General features: G+C 40.5%; 1 protein-coding gene across 3 annotated transcripts; it reads right to left on the reverse strand.

Moving 5' to 3' along the window:
• Nucleotides 1–7,511: 7,511 nt before the first annotated feature.
• On the reverse strand, nucleotides 7,512–11,457 carry LOC146372441 (interferon-induced protein 44-like). Of its 3 annotated transcripts, none has more exons than XM_084954228.1 (8): nucleotides 11,368–11,457; nucleotides 10,279–10,770; nucleotides 9,947–9,995; nucleotides 9,661–9,856; nucleotides 9,425–9,577; nucleotides 9,153–9,324; nucleotides 8,665–8,765; nucleotides 7,512–8,576 (listed from the first exon to the last, which is right to left on the reverse strand). In XM_084954228.1, exons 2-8 carry the CDS (start codon nucleotides 10,748–10,750, stop codon nucleotides 8,382–8,384), a joined length of 1,338 nt encoding a protein of 445 aa, XP_084810354.1. In that variant the 5' UTR covers nucleotides 10,751–10,770; nucleotides 11,368–11,457; the 3' UTR covers nucleotides 7,512–8,381. The 3 variants fall into 3 exon arrangements, with proteins under 3 accessions (XP_084810354.1, XP_084810355.1, XP_084810353.1); XM_084954229.1 differs by having other exon boundaries at nucleotides 11,409–11,455; XM_084954227.1 differs by having other exon boundaries at nucleotides 10,279–11,457.
• Between the last annotated feature and the right edge of the window lie 5,375 nt (nucleotides 11,458–16,832).

Genomic DNA, 16,832 nt, shown 5'->3' on the forward strand with positions numbered 1-16,832 from the left:
GAGAAATGAGCAAAAGATACAGGTAAGCAGATGTGTCATTGGATAATGGCAGGTCATCCTGAAGCGATCAGAATCAGGATACTTTATTAATCCCTAAGGAAATAATGTGGGTTACAGTTGCTCCAAAAAGAAATGGTAAAAATAGTAACACTAACAGACTAAACTCCAAACAATACAATATGTTACAGATTTTAATATTAATTAGTCATTGTCAATTGTTGATTTGTCCTGTTCTCATTGTATGACGAATTATGATGGCTGTTTGGTAGCCGTTTGTATACAATGCATACTCTCTCTCTCTTCATATGTGTGTGTGTGTTTCTCTGGTGAAATTCAGTATGGCTCCGACAACAGTTTTATGTTAATGTACAATCCTTAATATGTTTTATGTGTGTGTGTGTGTGTGTGGGGGGGGGGGCGCCAGAGGGAGTGTTCGCCCGGGGCGACAAACAGGCTAGGACCGGCACTGGGTGAGAGACAAAACCTGCAGCTCAGAATCTAGCGCAAAAAAGATGTAAACACAAAGCGTGGACCCGACACATCAGAATCAGCGAGCTGTCGGCGTTTAGCTCCGACAGCGTGTCCGTGTACGGGCCGTCGGGTGAGAAAGAAAGAGAAAGCTGATTCTGATGCGTCGAGTCTGCGCTCTGTGTTTACGTGGAATCCGTTTACCTGCTTTGGTGGTTGTTCAAATAGTTTTGTGAGCTTTAACCTGAGATTCTGGCGTTTCTGGCAAAATACATTGATATTTACAAGTCGATTAAGGATTTCATGAATTGATATCGCTTTATTCAAGCTACTCACCTCTCTATCCACCTGCACTTTCAAACGTACACACGAAGGGGCCCCTCCCCTGACTATCTCTGATTGGTTTACACCACGATAGGGGCATAATGTGTGTCAGTTGTTGACCACACTGAGACTTTCACAGTTGCAGATTTTTTTATTTTATTTTTTTTGTTGCTCGCACAGGTGCAACCTAGGATTTTCGCACTTGTGACCAAATTGGTCGCACTCTAGAGCCCTGTATAGTAGGTGTAGGCTGCTGGGGCATTCCCTTGATGCATTGAGTATTTCTTCAGTCACCTTTCTCACTCACTATGTGTTAATAGACCTCTCTGCATTGAATCATACTTGTTATTAATCTCTGGTTCTCTTCCACAGCATGTCTTTTATCCTGTCTTCCTTCTCTCACCCCAGATGGCCCCGCCCCTCTCTGAGCCTGGTTCTGCTGGAAGTTTCTTGCTGTTAAAAGGGAGTTTTTCCTTCCCACTGTCGCCAAAGTGCTTGCTCATAGGGGGTCATATGATTGTTGGGGTTTTATTTGTATGTATTATTGTAGGGTCTACCTTACAATATAAAGCACCCCTGTTGTTGTGATTTGGTGCTGTATAAATAAAATTGAAAATTGAATTAAATTAAACATCATGGAACTGAAGCAAGTTTTAGTATTGCACACTGCATTGATAAACATGGAAAGCTATTTACAGACTGAGAATTTATTAAGGAGGCTTTTCTCCCAAGCTCAGAGTTGTTATTTAATGGGCTTGTAAACAGCCATACAATTAAAGCAAGGATACAAGACCCTGCATCAGCCAGAATTGTGGAATGATGCATCCAGGAAATGGGTGACAATGTCAGAGCCCAACAAACAGCTGGTCTGAAAGAAGACCAAGTGTTTAGTGTAGCGTAGTGTCTAGAGGCTGTACAGGAGGAACTGTTCTGCTTAATCCGATGCCTGAAACAACTCAAGGTGAGGATCTTGCCAACGTTTTTAAGGAACATTTTAAGCAGCGAAAGACTGACATTACAAAGACTTTTGCTGTGACAACTGATGGTGCGCCAGCTATGGTTTGGAAACACGATAATACTTTGTGTATTATGAATGGCCATAAGGGAGGTTTTTATTAGTAACAAAAACTGTAAAATTTATGAAAATACATTAAAAAGTCCAACATTTCTGCTTATGTGTTTGTGGTAAGCAGCAGATCAAACAAGTTAAGAATTATAAATGGCGTCAAGTGCACATTCAGGCTTGTGAATTCAATGTAAGCGTGGCACTGCTGATTTACCACAGTGTTGCTGGAAAAGTCTCCTCCACAGAGAAACTCATTTCCCCAAAATAAAGGAAATGGAGGTGTGGGCACGCTTTGCACACCTTCCCATGAGGTATTCCATTGCATTGCTGGTGTAATTGCTGGACACCAGATTCTTCCATTTGGAGAACCACAGAAAAAAATCGCATATCAACACGAAATCTCTGTGATGCCAGAGTTTCGTTTCATCAATATGTAATTTCAACCTCCTCATTCAAACAGTTTGAAAACCTGTTTGTACATGATGTTTCTAGCACCTTCTATTGTTCACAAGTGGAAACTGTTTCTCAGCCTCTTTGCTTTTCTCATTCTGATGCAGAATGCAGCCCCCTGGATTCCCACAGGGTTGCATTCTCAGCCCCCTGCTGGACACCCTGTTGACCTATAACTACACTCCAACCAAACCAGCCAATGTTAACCTCTAATGTGTGCCTTCCTCCTGTTTTCTATATAGTCATCTTGTTTGTGTATACTAATTTTGCCTGCTTTTTTTTATTGTTGCTGTCCTGCTATTTATAATTTTATCCATACATAGTTGGTGCAGAGCATCCACAATTTTGTTTTCCAAGTCCAATAACAATAAAAGGGTATTCTATTCTTCTGTTCTAACAAGTTTGTGCTTTGTATTCACCAGCAGGCCTCTTCCTCTTGGGAGATGGAGAATCAGAATCAGCATACTTTATTAATACCCATGTCTGCAGAACCCAGTCGCAATAATGACACCATATATTCAGCCTGTTCCAAATAAGAACATTATTCCCTTCACATTATACTTACAAACACGTCATATCAGTATGACACTCAAGGCAACTGAGAGTGCCAGCACACAGAGTCTCACACACTTTTATTATTGTTCAGAAAGACATTTTCTTTTCTGTTCACTTCTTGCACACACTCTACCTCTGCAGTTCTCACATTTGCTTTTCAGGACCATTGCTGCTGTAACTTCACTGCAGCTTTGGTGCTGTCAGCCTCAGTACTGCTCATCTCCACACACACATAAGTCCCAGTGTCCCACTGCGTAAAAAAGGAGAGGTATAATTAGGTGATGGCTGGCAGCTGTCCCAGCCAGCCTCCCCTGGCACTACCCCTGAAACCCCTGTACCACCCTTCCCTGCAGCTGAGTCACAAACCACACCCTGCCACCACAATCTGTTGCTGCGAACTGTTTTAATGTCACTTTTCAGCAGAAACATAGCAGAAAACCTATTTGCTGTTAAAATTTACCTTAGCGTGGCTTTAACTTCATATATTTTCATTACATTTTAATTATTGCTGTTCTGTTTTGTATATAATTTGTGTATCTTTCTGTAAGATGATTTATACATCGGAGAAACCAAACAACCTCTAGGGAAGCAGATGGGACAACACAGAAGAGCTAACTTGTCAGACCAGTGCTCTGCAGTCTATTTAAACCTAGAGACCAGTGGACACTCTTTCAATGATGAGGATGAACATGTCCTGGACAGGGAGGAACCCTGGTTTGCTAATTTTGATCATTCTTCCAGAAGTGCATTTGTGAGACCTGGCTCACAGCCTCTGCTCTAATTCATCCCAAGGATGCTCTGTCAGGTTGAGGTCAGGACTCTGTGCAGGCCAGTCAGGTTTTTCCATACCAAACTCACTCATCTACATGTTTATGGACCTTGCTGTGCACACTGATGTGTAGTCATGTTGGAACAAGAAGGAGCCATCTGTTTCCAAGAAGTTAGGATCATGAAATTGCACAAAATGTCTTGGTGTGCTGAAGCATTAAAGAGGCCAAGGACAACTCCTGACAAATCCAGACAAGTACCATTCTCATGGCAACTGCCAAGCCCAGTCTCACCCATCGGATTGCCAGATGGAGAAGTGGGATTCATCACTCCAGAGAACATGTCTCCAGTGCTCCAGAGTCCAGTAGTGGCGTGCATCCCCATCACATAACCACTGCATCCGACACTTTGTATTACACTTGATGATGCATGGCTTGGATGCAACCGCATGAAGCACTCCACACAATGTTCTTGAGCTAATCTGAAGGCCACATAAAGTTTGGAGTTCTGTAGCGATTGACTCTGCTGAAGGTTGGCGACCTCTGTGCACTGTGTGTATGTTTGTAGAAGCAGTCTACATGCCTAGTTGCTTGATTTTATACACATGTGGCCATGGAAGTGTTTGGAAAACCTGAATTCAATGATCTGGAAGTGTATAAATGTAGAGTGCACAAGTTTACAGATTTTTTTTGCCACTAATTAATTTGCTGCCAATTGAATTTTACAGCTGGGATATTTGTAGATTTAGAAATCAGGCAAAAGTATTAAAATTCAAAGAAAACCAATAGATTTAAGAGAGAAAGAGATTCATCAGCACTGACCTAAAACAGCTTCCTAAAACGGCGTCTTATAGTAAACTTACCCTTCATGTTGTCTTTATTAAATTTCTCAAAAAAGAGTGCAATAATTTATTCAGTCGTGAAAACAGTTTTAAGCAGGTTTTCTGAATGAATCTGTGTATTCTTTAAAAAAAACAAACATAAACAATAAACTTAAAGCTTAAAGGACACGTTAAATAGCCTGAAAAGCATTTTAAACAGGTCTTGATTATAATTAGCTCACTTTATTTTCTCTTGCATTCCTTCACCAGAACTTGGTGAATCATAACATGTAGCCTTTTTAAGTTACTTTAAATACATTCAATCCCAGTTAACTTCCAACTGGCTCCCTATCTATCATCAAGCCTCTTCAGTGCATAGAATAGCTCTCACACACATGGATTTATTCATTTTCCATGATCTGAAATACTCCTGTAGTATTAATCATTTGAGCATACGGAGTCAGATGCCCAGAACTTGAAAGAAAAGTAGCTTGCTTTAATTCTCTTTTGTTCCCTAACTTTTTTTTCACTTCAGATATTTTTCTCTTGGAATTGGCTAAAACATGCCAAAACAAATGCATTTTGGTTTCAATTTTCTGGCACATTAACACATTAAGTTTCACAATTACACACTTTGTGCAATGAAGAAATGAAGAGGATGCTTTGTGAAACATTTAACTTTAAAACAACTATCACCTGGGGCGATCGTGGCTCAAGAGTTGGCAGTTCGTCTTGTAATCGGAAGGTTGCCGGTTCAAGCCCCGGCTCAGTCTCACTCATTGCATCCTTGGGCAAGACACTTCACCCCACCTACTGGTGGTGCCTGTGTCTGGCAGCCTCACCTCTGTCAGTGTGTCCCAGAGCAGCTGTGGCTACAATGTAGCTTGCTTTCACCAGTGTGTGAATGACTGAATGTAGTGTAAAGTGCTTTGGGGTCCTTAGGGACTAAGTAAACGCACTACAAATACAGGCCATTTACCAAAGTCAAATCTGACAACTGCTATCTAAGTACATAAACTATACTTTATCTTTTTATCAGTAATAACCAACCAACCAAACAAAACCACGGGTACCACTACAGGCACCACACAAAAGCAGTTTACTTCTGCCAGAACTTGACTAGACTGGTTCTTACTTGCTACAGAGGTTAACCCCCCCCCCACCACCACCACCACCACCAAACTTGTGTGTGCCTTCACCCTTTATATAGTACTAAACACAAGGTATAGCTAAAGGTGATGGCAGTATCAGTAGTTTCATGAGAAGTTGGTCACACGTAAAAAAAATACAGGAATTTGGTCCGTTTGGATGATAACACCACATAACTTGAAAATTTCCCACTGCAGACAAATCAGCTGCAGTACTGTGAATCCTCAGTATCTGTGTGATAGCATTATTGTTGCCAGTGAACTGTATGTTGTAAAATGACAAGATGAATTGAAATGGAGAGAAGACGGATGGCCAAGTATACAACTAAAGTTAGTTTGTCAAATTTAAACTCCTTTGGACATCAAACAAAAGACTTAAAGGTCTCAGATCACATTGATGAGCTGATGAACAAGGACTCAGATTTACACAGTCATTGTTGTATTTGGTTATGTGATTATCTAGGGTGAAAGTCATTTTAATATTTTATTATGTGCGTTTTATTGTGTAGTTTTGTTGCACTTTTTTGGTTGCATGCATTTATTTTGAAAGTGTGTCACTTCCTACCTACAGTCTCCCCCAACTTAAAGAATGACTTGTACCTGTAACAAAGGGTGTCGCAGCTAAGAAATGGATGCTAACAAATTTTAATTGGGGTAATGGCACTTGATAGTGTTTGTGGAGAATTGTGAGGACATATTAGGATTGGGCTCTTATTAGATGGTTATGTAGTGTTTAGTTAGGCACGATTAGTCTCCTCACAGCTCTGGATTTTTCAGATATAATTTAATAGTTGTTTGTTTTTTTTTTGCTGCTTTCTGTCTGGTCTGCCCTCCCCTTGGGTCACATGATAACAACGACTTCAGAGAAGAAGTGGAAGATCCTTTCTGCAACAGGTAAAGGACTGGCGATTTATCTGTTGCTGCAAGGAGAACTTTTCCACACTGAGACTCAACATTCTTACGTAGTTTTCTTTTTAAAACTTTGAGGCATCATCTGACAGCTTTGATTGTTCAAAATGGTTTGTCTTTATCTTTAGTGGCAATTCAATTCTAGTGCCAGTGACAAATCACAGCAACAGTCGCCTCAAGGCGCTTTATATTGTAAGGTAGACCCTACAATAATACATACAGAGAAAAATCCACCAATCACATGACCCCTATGAGGAAGCATTGTGGGAAGGAAAAACTCCCTTCTAGCAGGAAGAAGCCCCCAGCAGAACAAGGCTCAGGGAGGGGTGGCTATCTGTTGCGACCGGTTGGGGAGAGAGAAGGAAGACAGGATAAAAGACGTGCTGTGGAAGAGAGAAAGAGATTAATAACAGATATGATTCAATGCAGAGAGGTCTGTTAACACATAGTGAGTGAGAAAGGTGACTGAAGAAGAAATACTCAATGCATCATGGGAATGCTCCGGCAGCCTACACCTATTGCAGGGAGGATTCAGGGTCACCTGATGCAGCCCTAACTATATGTTTTATCAAAAAGGAAAGTTTGAAGCCTAATCTTAAAAGCAGACATAGTGTCTGCCTCCTGAGTAAATGTTTCATTTTAACTGTTAAACTCTCAGTTAGTGCCAGCTGTTCCTTAACAGCCTCTCCTCTGCACTTTTCCTGTGCTAATGATCTCTGCCCATGTCAACAAAAAAGCTTTTACTGGACATTTTCCCTAGAAGCATCCCTGGATGAATACTGTCCTCTCACTGTAGACTATCTGGTGATTCAGCTGGAAGAGATGGTTCAATATCATGAAACAGGAAAAAAGAGAATCTGACCTGTGACATTACTATTTTGACTTCTAGCTTTTATTAATTTGATTTTCTTGCGCTTTTTTAAAAAACACTTTATTTATTTAATAGTTAATGCCACTTTCTCTGTTTACTCATGAAATCTCAAACTGGCATTATGCAACATACTAATCTGCATTTACCTGCATATTTAAAACGTTTTTCTTGTTAGTAAAAAGCATCAAGTACTGATGCTTTTCACAAAACTTTGCACATTCCTGTACACACACATTCAACTTTAACAAAAAGAAATGTATAAATCATAACAGTAGTGTTGTTACATTTGCATTTTATTTGTGCTATTACTACAGAACACTGACTTAGATGACTCATTTGAAGTAGTTATACTGACATAAACATTTTCAGCACAGATTGCACTTTTAATTTAATAAAAGCTTCACTGCAAACACAGGTGAATGTAAATAATGTCAACATCATGATTAGACATGAAAACATCTGAAAACAAGTTCCAGGGAAAAAAAAGAAACTGATAAATACTGCAAAGCTTGATGTAGGGAAACAGTTTATGAAAGGACTTGATGGGAAAACATCAAACTGTTGGCGAGTAGCCACAGTTTTAGCCACATTTAATAAAGAAAAAATAAGCAAAATACATTAAGTTACTGAATACATTTATAAATAAAATTTTAATGTTTGTCCAACATAAAAAAACTCTTTATGATGCCTTTGGTAATAACATGATATTTTAGTTTGCCAGACCTATTCATTTATGATAAAATATATAAAATTAAATAAAAATGTCTTGGTGTATCCTCAATGCCAATTTTTTCTACTGCTAGATAAAATTAAACTTAGTAATCAGTGCACTAAATTTCTGAAGTAAGACTCTGGATATCCCTGCCAAGGTATCTCCCAATATTCACAATATCAAACCTCTGTCAACACTGGTAACCATCACTCTGCAGGGTCACCTGCAGGTAAATGAACTATTTTCAGGGACATTTCATCACTTGCTTATGCCGGCTCCTCAGTCTTTTCCTAGTCTTTGGTTTGCATGTTACTCATTCGGTCACTGAGCTCATCAAAGTAATTATCAACAAAGCGAAACATCTGGATGACGGCGCTGAGCAACAAGATGTCACAATTCATGTCCAACTCCAACTCCTCGCTGTAGTTCTTCACTGGAATGATACAGGACAACGGCACACCGAGCCGAGAGCCGACCTCCTGCATCTGTATGACAGAACACAGGAAAAAAGTATTAGTACCCTCATCTAATTTTTTACTCACTAAAAAAGAGAAGAAAAAAGTACAAACTCACCAGATCCTTGATGTAGCCACTCCTATATACATTTCTCACATCCTCTTTCACCTGTGGACAGGCTTCATCTACTTTAGTGAGGAGGACCAGCTGAGGAATACCTGGAAACAAAGGAGCAGGAAGATCACTTCCAGACTGCCAGAGATGTTTATGTATTGGACTGTAAGAATTTTAGGAACACATCCGGACTCATTGAAGATCAAATGAGCTGAAGTTGAAAACTTTGATCACATGAAACAGTCTGGATGCAAAACTGATCTGCCTCCAGTTATGTTATTGTATATTTTGGTATACCTTTTAAAAAATATGTAATTTCATGAACTTCAAAATTTGATATGATTTGTACAGATAAATACAGGTTTTCCATGATTTGCACATCACTGCATTTTCTTTTGATTTTGTTTACATGGCATGGATTGTACATTCCACATAAACTTGTTCAGAAAAAAGAATGCAATGAAACTGAAGAGGGACTCAGTTTTACTGACCCATTAGGTTGACCTTTCTGCGGATAGCATCCAGCTTCTCCTCCAGCCCTGTGGGCATGATGGAGACCTTGGAAGCATCAATAACATAGGCCACACAGTGGATCTTGTCCTTGAGTCCAGGAGATGTGCGATAGCCGTGGGACTCAGGATGCAGAGGAGCTGAAGGGTTGAACTAAATGGCACATTTGGGGAGAAACAGAGACACAGTTTGAGTCGACTGCTGACAAATCAGTGTTTCATACATTCAGTGTCCCACTGATGTAATATAGCACCTGATAACGGTCTGGCAGGTGACCTTTGAGGATGCTGCTCAGATCGTCTATGTCAAGCCCCGCCCCTTTGGTCTCCTCCAGTCCCATGGTATCACACAAGATTATGGGCAGAGGTTTCCCTTCACGTCCAGCTTTCACAGAGTAGGAGCGAAACTGTTTACAGTACAATGAGAATGTGTGACAGACCACTGAAATCAGTCACAATAAGTGGAAATCATCAGACAGCAGACAAAGACCTGTCTGGTGAGGCTGGTGGAGGAGGAGCCAGATATGGCCTGGCTGGTGACGTGGCCTCTGAATACAGAGTTGACAGAGTTAAAGAAGCTGGACTTTCCAGCTCCGACTGGTCCAATGAGCAAAACTTGAGGCTGGGTCACAGAGCTGACTGTGGGTTTGTAGCTTTTAATGCTCTCAATCAGCTCCTTCCTCTTCCTGTACAAAACAAGGAGATAAAGAACATTAGAAGTCATATTGACTGTGAATTTTGCAGATATGCCAGAATGGTGGTTCTATCAAACCGACCCAGATTCCCAGATTACAGTCCTCCATGGTCTCTCAAGTTCAGTTGTTCCTGTTAAAGAGATGATAAATATCAGATTGTAGGTGTTTCAGGTGCACTTTGTAGCACAGTTAATGTGCTAAATCTAATGTCATCAGGTTGAATCTTAGCTTGCTTTTTAGTAAATCATATATAAATTGTTGTACAATAAATCCCAATAAACTTCACGTAGTCAAGATTTGCGAGTCATTTTATTATATTTATCTATAGACTGTCACACCTAAAATGTATCACTGCTTGTCTGCGACAACTAAATGAAAATGTGATTATTCATGCTTATTCATACTGAACTTACCCTCCACTTCGTAGACTTCACACTCAGTCAGGCTGAGATCATTGCCATGCATTTGAGCAGCGGGGAAGTTGTAATAATTTCCTGGATTGCTGCACATTACTGCTTGGCTTGCATTGACAAGAACCAAATCTTCTCCAAAATAAGGCCCAGAGTTAGCTTTCATTTTCACTGCATATGCAAAATTATTAACTGGATATTTGATGAGCTTTTCACCATTGAAGGTAAAAAGAAAAGCCTGATCATCATTCACGTACTGTCCAGACTGACTAAAAGGTTGTTTGGTGTAGCCTCCAAACACAAAACCAGAGTTGTTGTAGCCCACAGACACAGTGGGAGAGCGGTTGTTACATCTTTGGTGAAATGCTGCACTGGTGAAGCCATGGATGCTGGCCTTGTACAGCAGCTGTAATTTGACTCTTCCCAGCTGAGCGCAGATTGTTCTCTGCTGTCTTTGTGTTAGTCTGGGGTTCATAGTGGACTTGGACTTCTGAACTGAGTAAAGGACAGTGAATGAATTTGTGGAGCTCATTGAACCAAAACAGACACAAATGGTCAAAACTACATTGTTTTAAACCACACAAACTTAAAGCAACACTACAGCATGATTAGAATTTCCAGGTCATTAGGATTAGAATTATTCATGTTATTCTTTCTTATGCATTTCTTGCTGAAAACTTGGTGACAGGAAAGCCTGATTTAGTTTACCACAGATCCCTTTGTTATGTCCTTCATATTTTATATACTCAGAGTATTATTATTAATAATAATAATCACAAGAAGAAGAGTAAGATGCACAGTACCACAGCATGATATGAAGCATAACTTTGTATTTCGCGGTAGACCACACCCAGCTTATAAACTGTGCCAAATAGTTCTCCTACTTGTTCATCAGTCATTTACCCCATTTTTACTGGTTGCAGGTACTTTTAGAATATTTTCATACATGTTACTTAAATAAATAAATCAGCGAACAATAATTACACTATTATTCATTAATTAACTACCAATGAACTACATCACATGGCATTCATAATCTAATCAGAATCAAAATCTTATCAATATGCATCTCTTTAATAATTTCAGTTTTACCTCCTGTTATAGAGAGCTGAGGAAAAAAGAGAAGAACTCACAGATGCGTAGTTCAGATGTGACAAGCAGTTTCAGGCCGGCAGAAACGAAACCGAAAGTCTCAGACTGGAACACGCTGGATTTCAAAATAAAACACTGTGTCCGCTGGCTTTTCAGTTTAAAACACATATAAAACAAACCTAGGTGGCACACATCATAAATAATGTATACTTTTGCTTACGTTTTATGAGGGGTCATTGTTCTTCATACTAGTGATAGTATGAAGATAGTGATAGAGTGAAGTAAACCACATTAACATAATTAGATTGATTAAACGGTGACTTGCTCAGAAGGAGGTGAGTGTTAGAGCATTTGATCATTATTAATTAATTCAACAAGAATTCTCCCCAAAGAGTAAAAATCAACAATAAGAAAACTATAAGAGCGGAGAAGCCTAGATTGCTCCAGCTCCAAGTTAACCTTTGTGATGACTTTATTCAAAGCAGTAATGGAGATGGAAGAGAGAACGGTGTACACTGGGTAATGCTGTGTAAAGTGAGGAAGGCCGTCTGTGCAGGGTGAGGATGACTGAACCACGTAAATTTCATTTTTATGCTGTGAAAGAAAAAACTGAAAGCACTGAATGAATGTCAAAACCTTTAATAACATATTTCTGAATCACATTTGTGTTGCATTCAGAATTATATTTTATCCATTTCATTAAGAAACAAGATTACTTACTTTACCTATGTGCAGCGTTTTGTTGTTGTTAAAGCTTTCACAGAAATGTTAAAATCACACAAACAAAAGTTTTAAAACAAACCCATTTTTTAAATGAAAACACTGAAACATAAGTGATTATCGATATGTGAATGTTGACTTTTTTCTTATTACTAGAAAAGCATAGGCCAAAGCTTATAGTCAACACTACTAAGAAGCAGCTTAACCTGATCCAGGGCCAACTGTTTATTCTCTGCCAGGAAACAGTGTAAACAGTGAAAAGGAGAATTTACCTGCTATTAAGAACTGTTTGATGAGGTGGAGACACTTTGAAAATGTGTCTATAGTTGGGCCAGTCCAAAAGAGGATGAATAAATAAAGGGCAGATTAGGCATTATTGGCTTTGCTTGTGTTTTCTGTTTTTTGAGCAATAAACACTGTGGTGGCAGATTTCTTTTCTCATGTATTAATCACATATTTAATCATATCACATTAGTTATAGTAATATCACTTTCTCACTTTACTATAGTAAGAGCACTCCTGCCACTAGTTTACATGCATGGGGAATGTTAACACAGTGAGGCCATTATAATGGGAGACGTTAAACAGATAGTGGGACTGCTTATCAGGGATGTAAATCCTTAGGTGATGGCCAAGCAGAAAACAAGGTCATAATTCTCTCTGTGAGGGAGAAGGTATTTATAAGGCTTTTCTGCACTTTAATTTAAGTTAATGTTTCTTGTTCGTGTGGCTGCCTTTTCCTGCTGAAACTGACTGTTTGGACTATTGGAGAGAGTCAGCTTTGCCATAAGAGCCTATCCTTTGCTCTTTCTTGTGGTCTTCATCTGTGCTCCTAATGATTTCTGCCCACCTCGTCAAATAATCTTATTTTTCAGCCTCATTAGACGAGTACTGTCTTCTTACTGGGGGTCAGTTGGTGTTTCAACTGGAGAAAATGCTTCAATATCGTGAAACAAGAGAAAACAAAAGCTCACTGAACACTAGGACTTCTGTATTGTATCAGTCTTGCTGTTTGGTCTGTGAAAGTTTGTGACAAAGCTGGAGAAAGTTCCCTGTCAATTATGTGCATGACACTGATATTTTAAAGACCATTTCAAATGTGCTCATTTTGAAGTTACTTTGCAGCTCATTGACTAATGATAATGTGACTTCACACTCAATCAGGTTGAGATCATTGCCACGCATCTCTGCAGAGGGGAAGTTGTAATAATTTCCTGGATTGCTGTACACTACTGGTTTGCTTTCGTAGGCAAGAACCAGTGCTTATCCAAATTAAGACCCACAGTTAGCTATCATTCTCACTGCATTTCCAGGACCAGTAACTGGATTTTTAAGGAGCTATTTATCATTGAAGGTAAAAAGAAAAGCCTGATCATCATTCACGTACGGTTCAGACTCACTAACAGGTTGTTTGGTGTAGCCTCCAAAAACAAAATCAGAGTTATTGTAGCTCACAGACACAGTGGGAGTATATTTGTGACATCTTTGGTAAGATACTGAAATACTGAACCACTGAAACCATGGATGCTGGCCTTGTACAGCAGCTGCCACTTGACTCTTACTAGCTTGGGATTCATAGTAGTAAGTGATAAACCTGCAGTCTGCTGAGACTGAAGAAGTCACTTGGATGAGTGACGAAATGTTCCTCCCACTGAAAACGCTACGTCCAGATGACCAACTTTTGGGGATTTACTTACCTGGATGATTGAGCATGCATCAAAACATTTAACAGTGTTTCCTGAATACCCTCTCTTGTCTGATCATTTCCTGTTAACATTTAAATTTACAATGATTGATTACACAGCAGTGAGAAGTAGACTTCATCCCAGTAGATGTCTTTCTGAATGGACTGTAACTAAGTTAAAGGATAAAGTTCACCCACTGTTATCATCTTTAATGCCCTGTACCAACACAGTGCAGAACAGCTACCTGAATCCCACTCCCACAGATGTTGATTATCTTGTTAATAATTATTTTTTTCACTATATACGTCTATGGATACCGTAGCTCCTCTGAAAAGAAAGCCACAAATCAGAAGAACTTGACTCCCAGGTATAACTCTCAAATCTTAGAACAGATAACTCGTAAGCTGGAGAGGAAATGGTGGTACGGCAGATGTGTGGCCCTCCATGTATGTTCCTTCTGCAAATATACCACAAACCTGTAGGGCTGTCGTGGCTTCATGTATGGTTGTGATGGCGTCCACGGTCCATACTCAGATTGTCTGTGAAAACATTAGCCCACATAGCAAACAGGTCTGGCCCAGATCTGGTATCAAGCCAGCACTGCTGGCTGACTTCTGGCATGATAAGACGTATGTCATCCAGATATGGGCCAGGGCTGGCATAGATGGCACTGTTTATGTGATGGCATGCCACATCTGGCCCAATTGTGGTTTGGTTTATGTGGCCCAGGCTCATAGAAAACGGGTCTGACCCGGATCTGGCATCAAGCTGGCACTTCTGACTGACTGGTGTCATGGCAGGGTGTATGTCAACCAGATGTGGGCCAGGTCTGGCAATGATGGCACTATTTATGTTGCTATTTTCCTATTTTAGTCAGAAGACCCAAAATGCCACGTTGCAATACTATACTGCTATATGGTAGCCAACGTTTCAAATGCAGGTTTGACAGGTTTGTGAGTGTACACTTTATCCAAAACTTACTCATGTTTACTGCTGGGTGGCTGTAGCTCAGGAGGTAGAGCAGGTCACCTACTGATTGGAAGGTTAGTGGTTTGATCCCTGGCTCCTCCAATCTGCAGTGTGAATGTGTATGAATGTAGTTAGGAAGCACTCAGTTTAGAGAAAGTGTGTGATTGGATGAGTGTTGTATCGAGCACTTTAAGTAATTCGGGAGAGTAGAAAAGCATAATATAAGAATCAGTCCATTCACTGTCTTATCAGATTTTTGTCATGTTACTTTTGCACTATTATGTTCCGGCACATGTTGTTAATACATGGCTTGATTAAGGTACACATTAGGCTGACATCTGGGGCCAGAGCTGAAACTGTTCTGGGCCAGCACAGGGCCAGCAGTGTGTCTGCAACTGGCCTTGTGATGGCCCATTTGTGGGTCACCTCTGGGAAACCAGATCTGGGCTACCAAAGGGCCATCATTCTTTGCGGTATGTGGGCCATGTGTAAGCACATTGTGTGGGTCAGATGCGGGTCAGATGCGGGCCATACCAATTTTGCTATGTGGGAGGAATCCACAACAGCCCTACAGGACTGTTTTGACAACACGGTTTGGGGTATATTTGCAGAAAGAACAGACTTGGAGGGCCACACATCTGCCGTACTCTCATACATCAACTTCTGTACTGAGAGTGCAACAACAACAAAAACTCTTAAAGTCTTCCCGAACCAGAAGCCATGGCTCAACAAAGAAGTGCAAGCCCTACTAAGAGCATGTGACAATGCCTTCAAATCAGGAGACCAACAAGCCTACAAAGAGACACGCCAATCTCTGCTAAAGGGCATAAAAAAAGCCAAGTGCAAATACAAACAGTGCCTCAGGGGAAGATTTTAGCACAAACAACTCCAGAAACATGTGGGGATCAAGATCAAGATCAAGAGACTCACAGGCTACAAACACAATCGCACACAAACAAACTCTCTGCACATCACCTTACCTGACACTCTAAATGATTTCTCCGCCCGCTTTGACCAACAAAACAGGGACATCAACACCTGTTTCAGAGGGGGACAATGCCCCCATTCAGCTGGAACAGCATCAGGTCAGAACCACACTGCACAGAGTCCAAAGCAGCTGGTCCTAACAGAGTAGTAGGAAGAGTGCTTAAAACATGTGCAGACTAATTAGCAGAGGTTTTCGCCTTTCATCTTCAACCTCTCACTGCTATAGTCTGTAGTACCATCCTGCTTTAAGTCAGCCTCCATCATTCAAGTGCCCAAGAAGAACACAGTGAGCTGCTTGAATGACTGTCATCCAATTGCTTTAATGCCCATAATCACCAATTGTATTTAGAAACTCATCATGTCACACATTAAGGCTGTCATTCCTGCAGACCTCGATCCATACCAGTTTGCATACAAGGCAAACAGGTCGACAGACGATGCCACAATAACAGCTCTTCACACAACCCTCACACATCTGGACAATAGTAACACTTATGTGAGAATGCTGTTTGTGGACTTAAGCTCCACCTTCAACACAGTTCAACCCCACAAACTGGTTAAAAAACTAAGCAACTTAGGACTCAGCAGCTCACTGTGCAACTGGATATTGGACTTCCTCAGTGATAGACCCCAGAACGTCAGGATGGGAGACCGCACCTCCTGTTTCCTTTGTATTATCTGTATTATTGTATGTTCATAGGGTTGGTGTGTGTTGCCTTGGGCAAGCCATCCTGTGTATTCGTCCACATCTGGATGTCCAGTCTGTGCTTTGGGGATTCTAGACTGCACACAGGCTTTAGGCAGTGGAACATTCAGGTGAGGGAAGTGCTATTGCCCAGTTGTGAGGTAGTTTAGGTGGGGGTGGGGAACAGTGATGGGAATAATGACGTTACAAGTAACAGCGTTACTAACGGCGTTACGTTTTTCAGTAACGAGTAATCTAATTAATTACTATTTCAATCGTTACAACGCCGTTACCGTTACTAACAAGAAAATGCGGTCCGTTACTATTTTTCAACAAACAGACGGTTGAAGCTGTGTTCATCTTATATCAGTTGCACAGAAGTAGCTCCAAGTAATCTGGGCGCTACAGCTTTAAGCAGC

The sequence above is a fragment of the Perissodus microlepis genome, chromosome 15 (genome assembly GCF_051167445.1).
Source record: "Perissodus microlepis isolate ML-2025 ecotype Zambia chromosome 15, ASM5116744v1, whole genome shotgun sequence".
In the NCBI taxonomy this organism is placed as follows: domain Eukaryota; kingdom Metazoa; phylum Chordata; class Actinopteri; order Cichliformes; family Cichlidae; genus Perissodus; species Perissodus microlepis.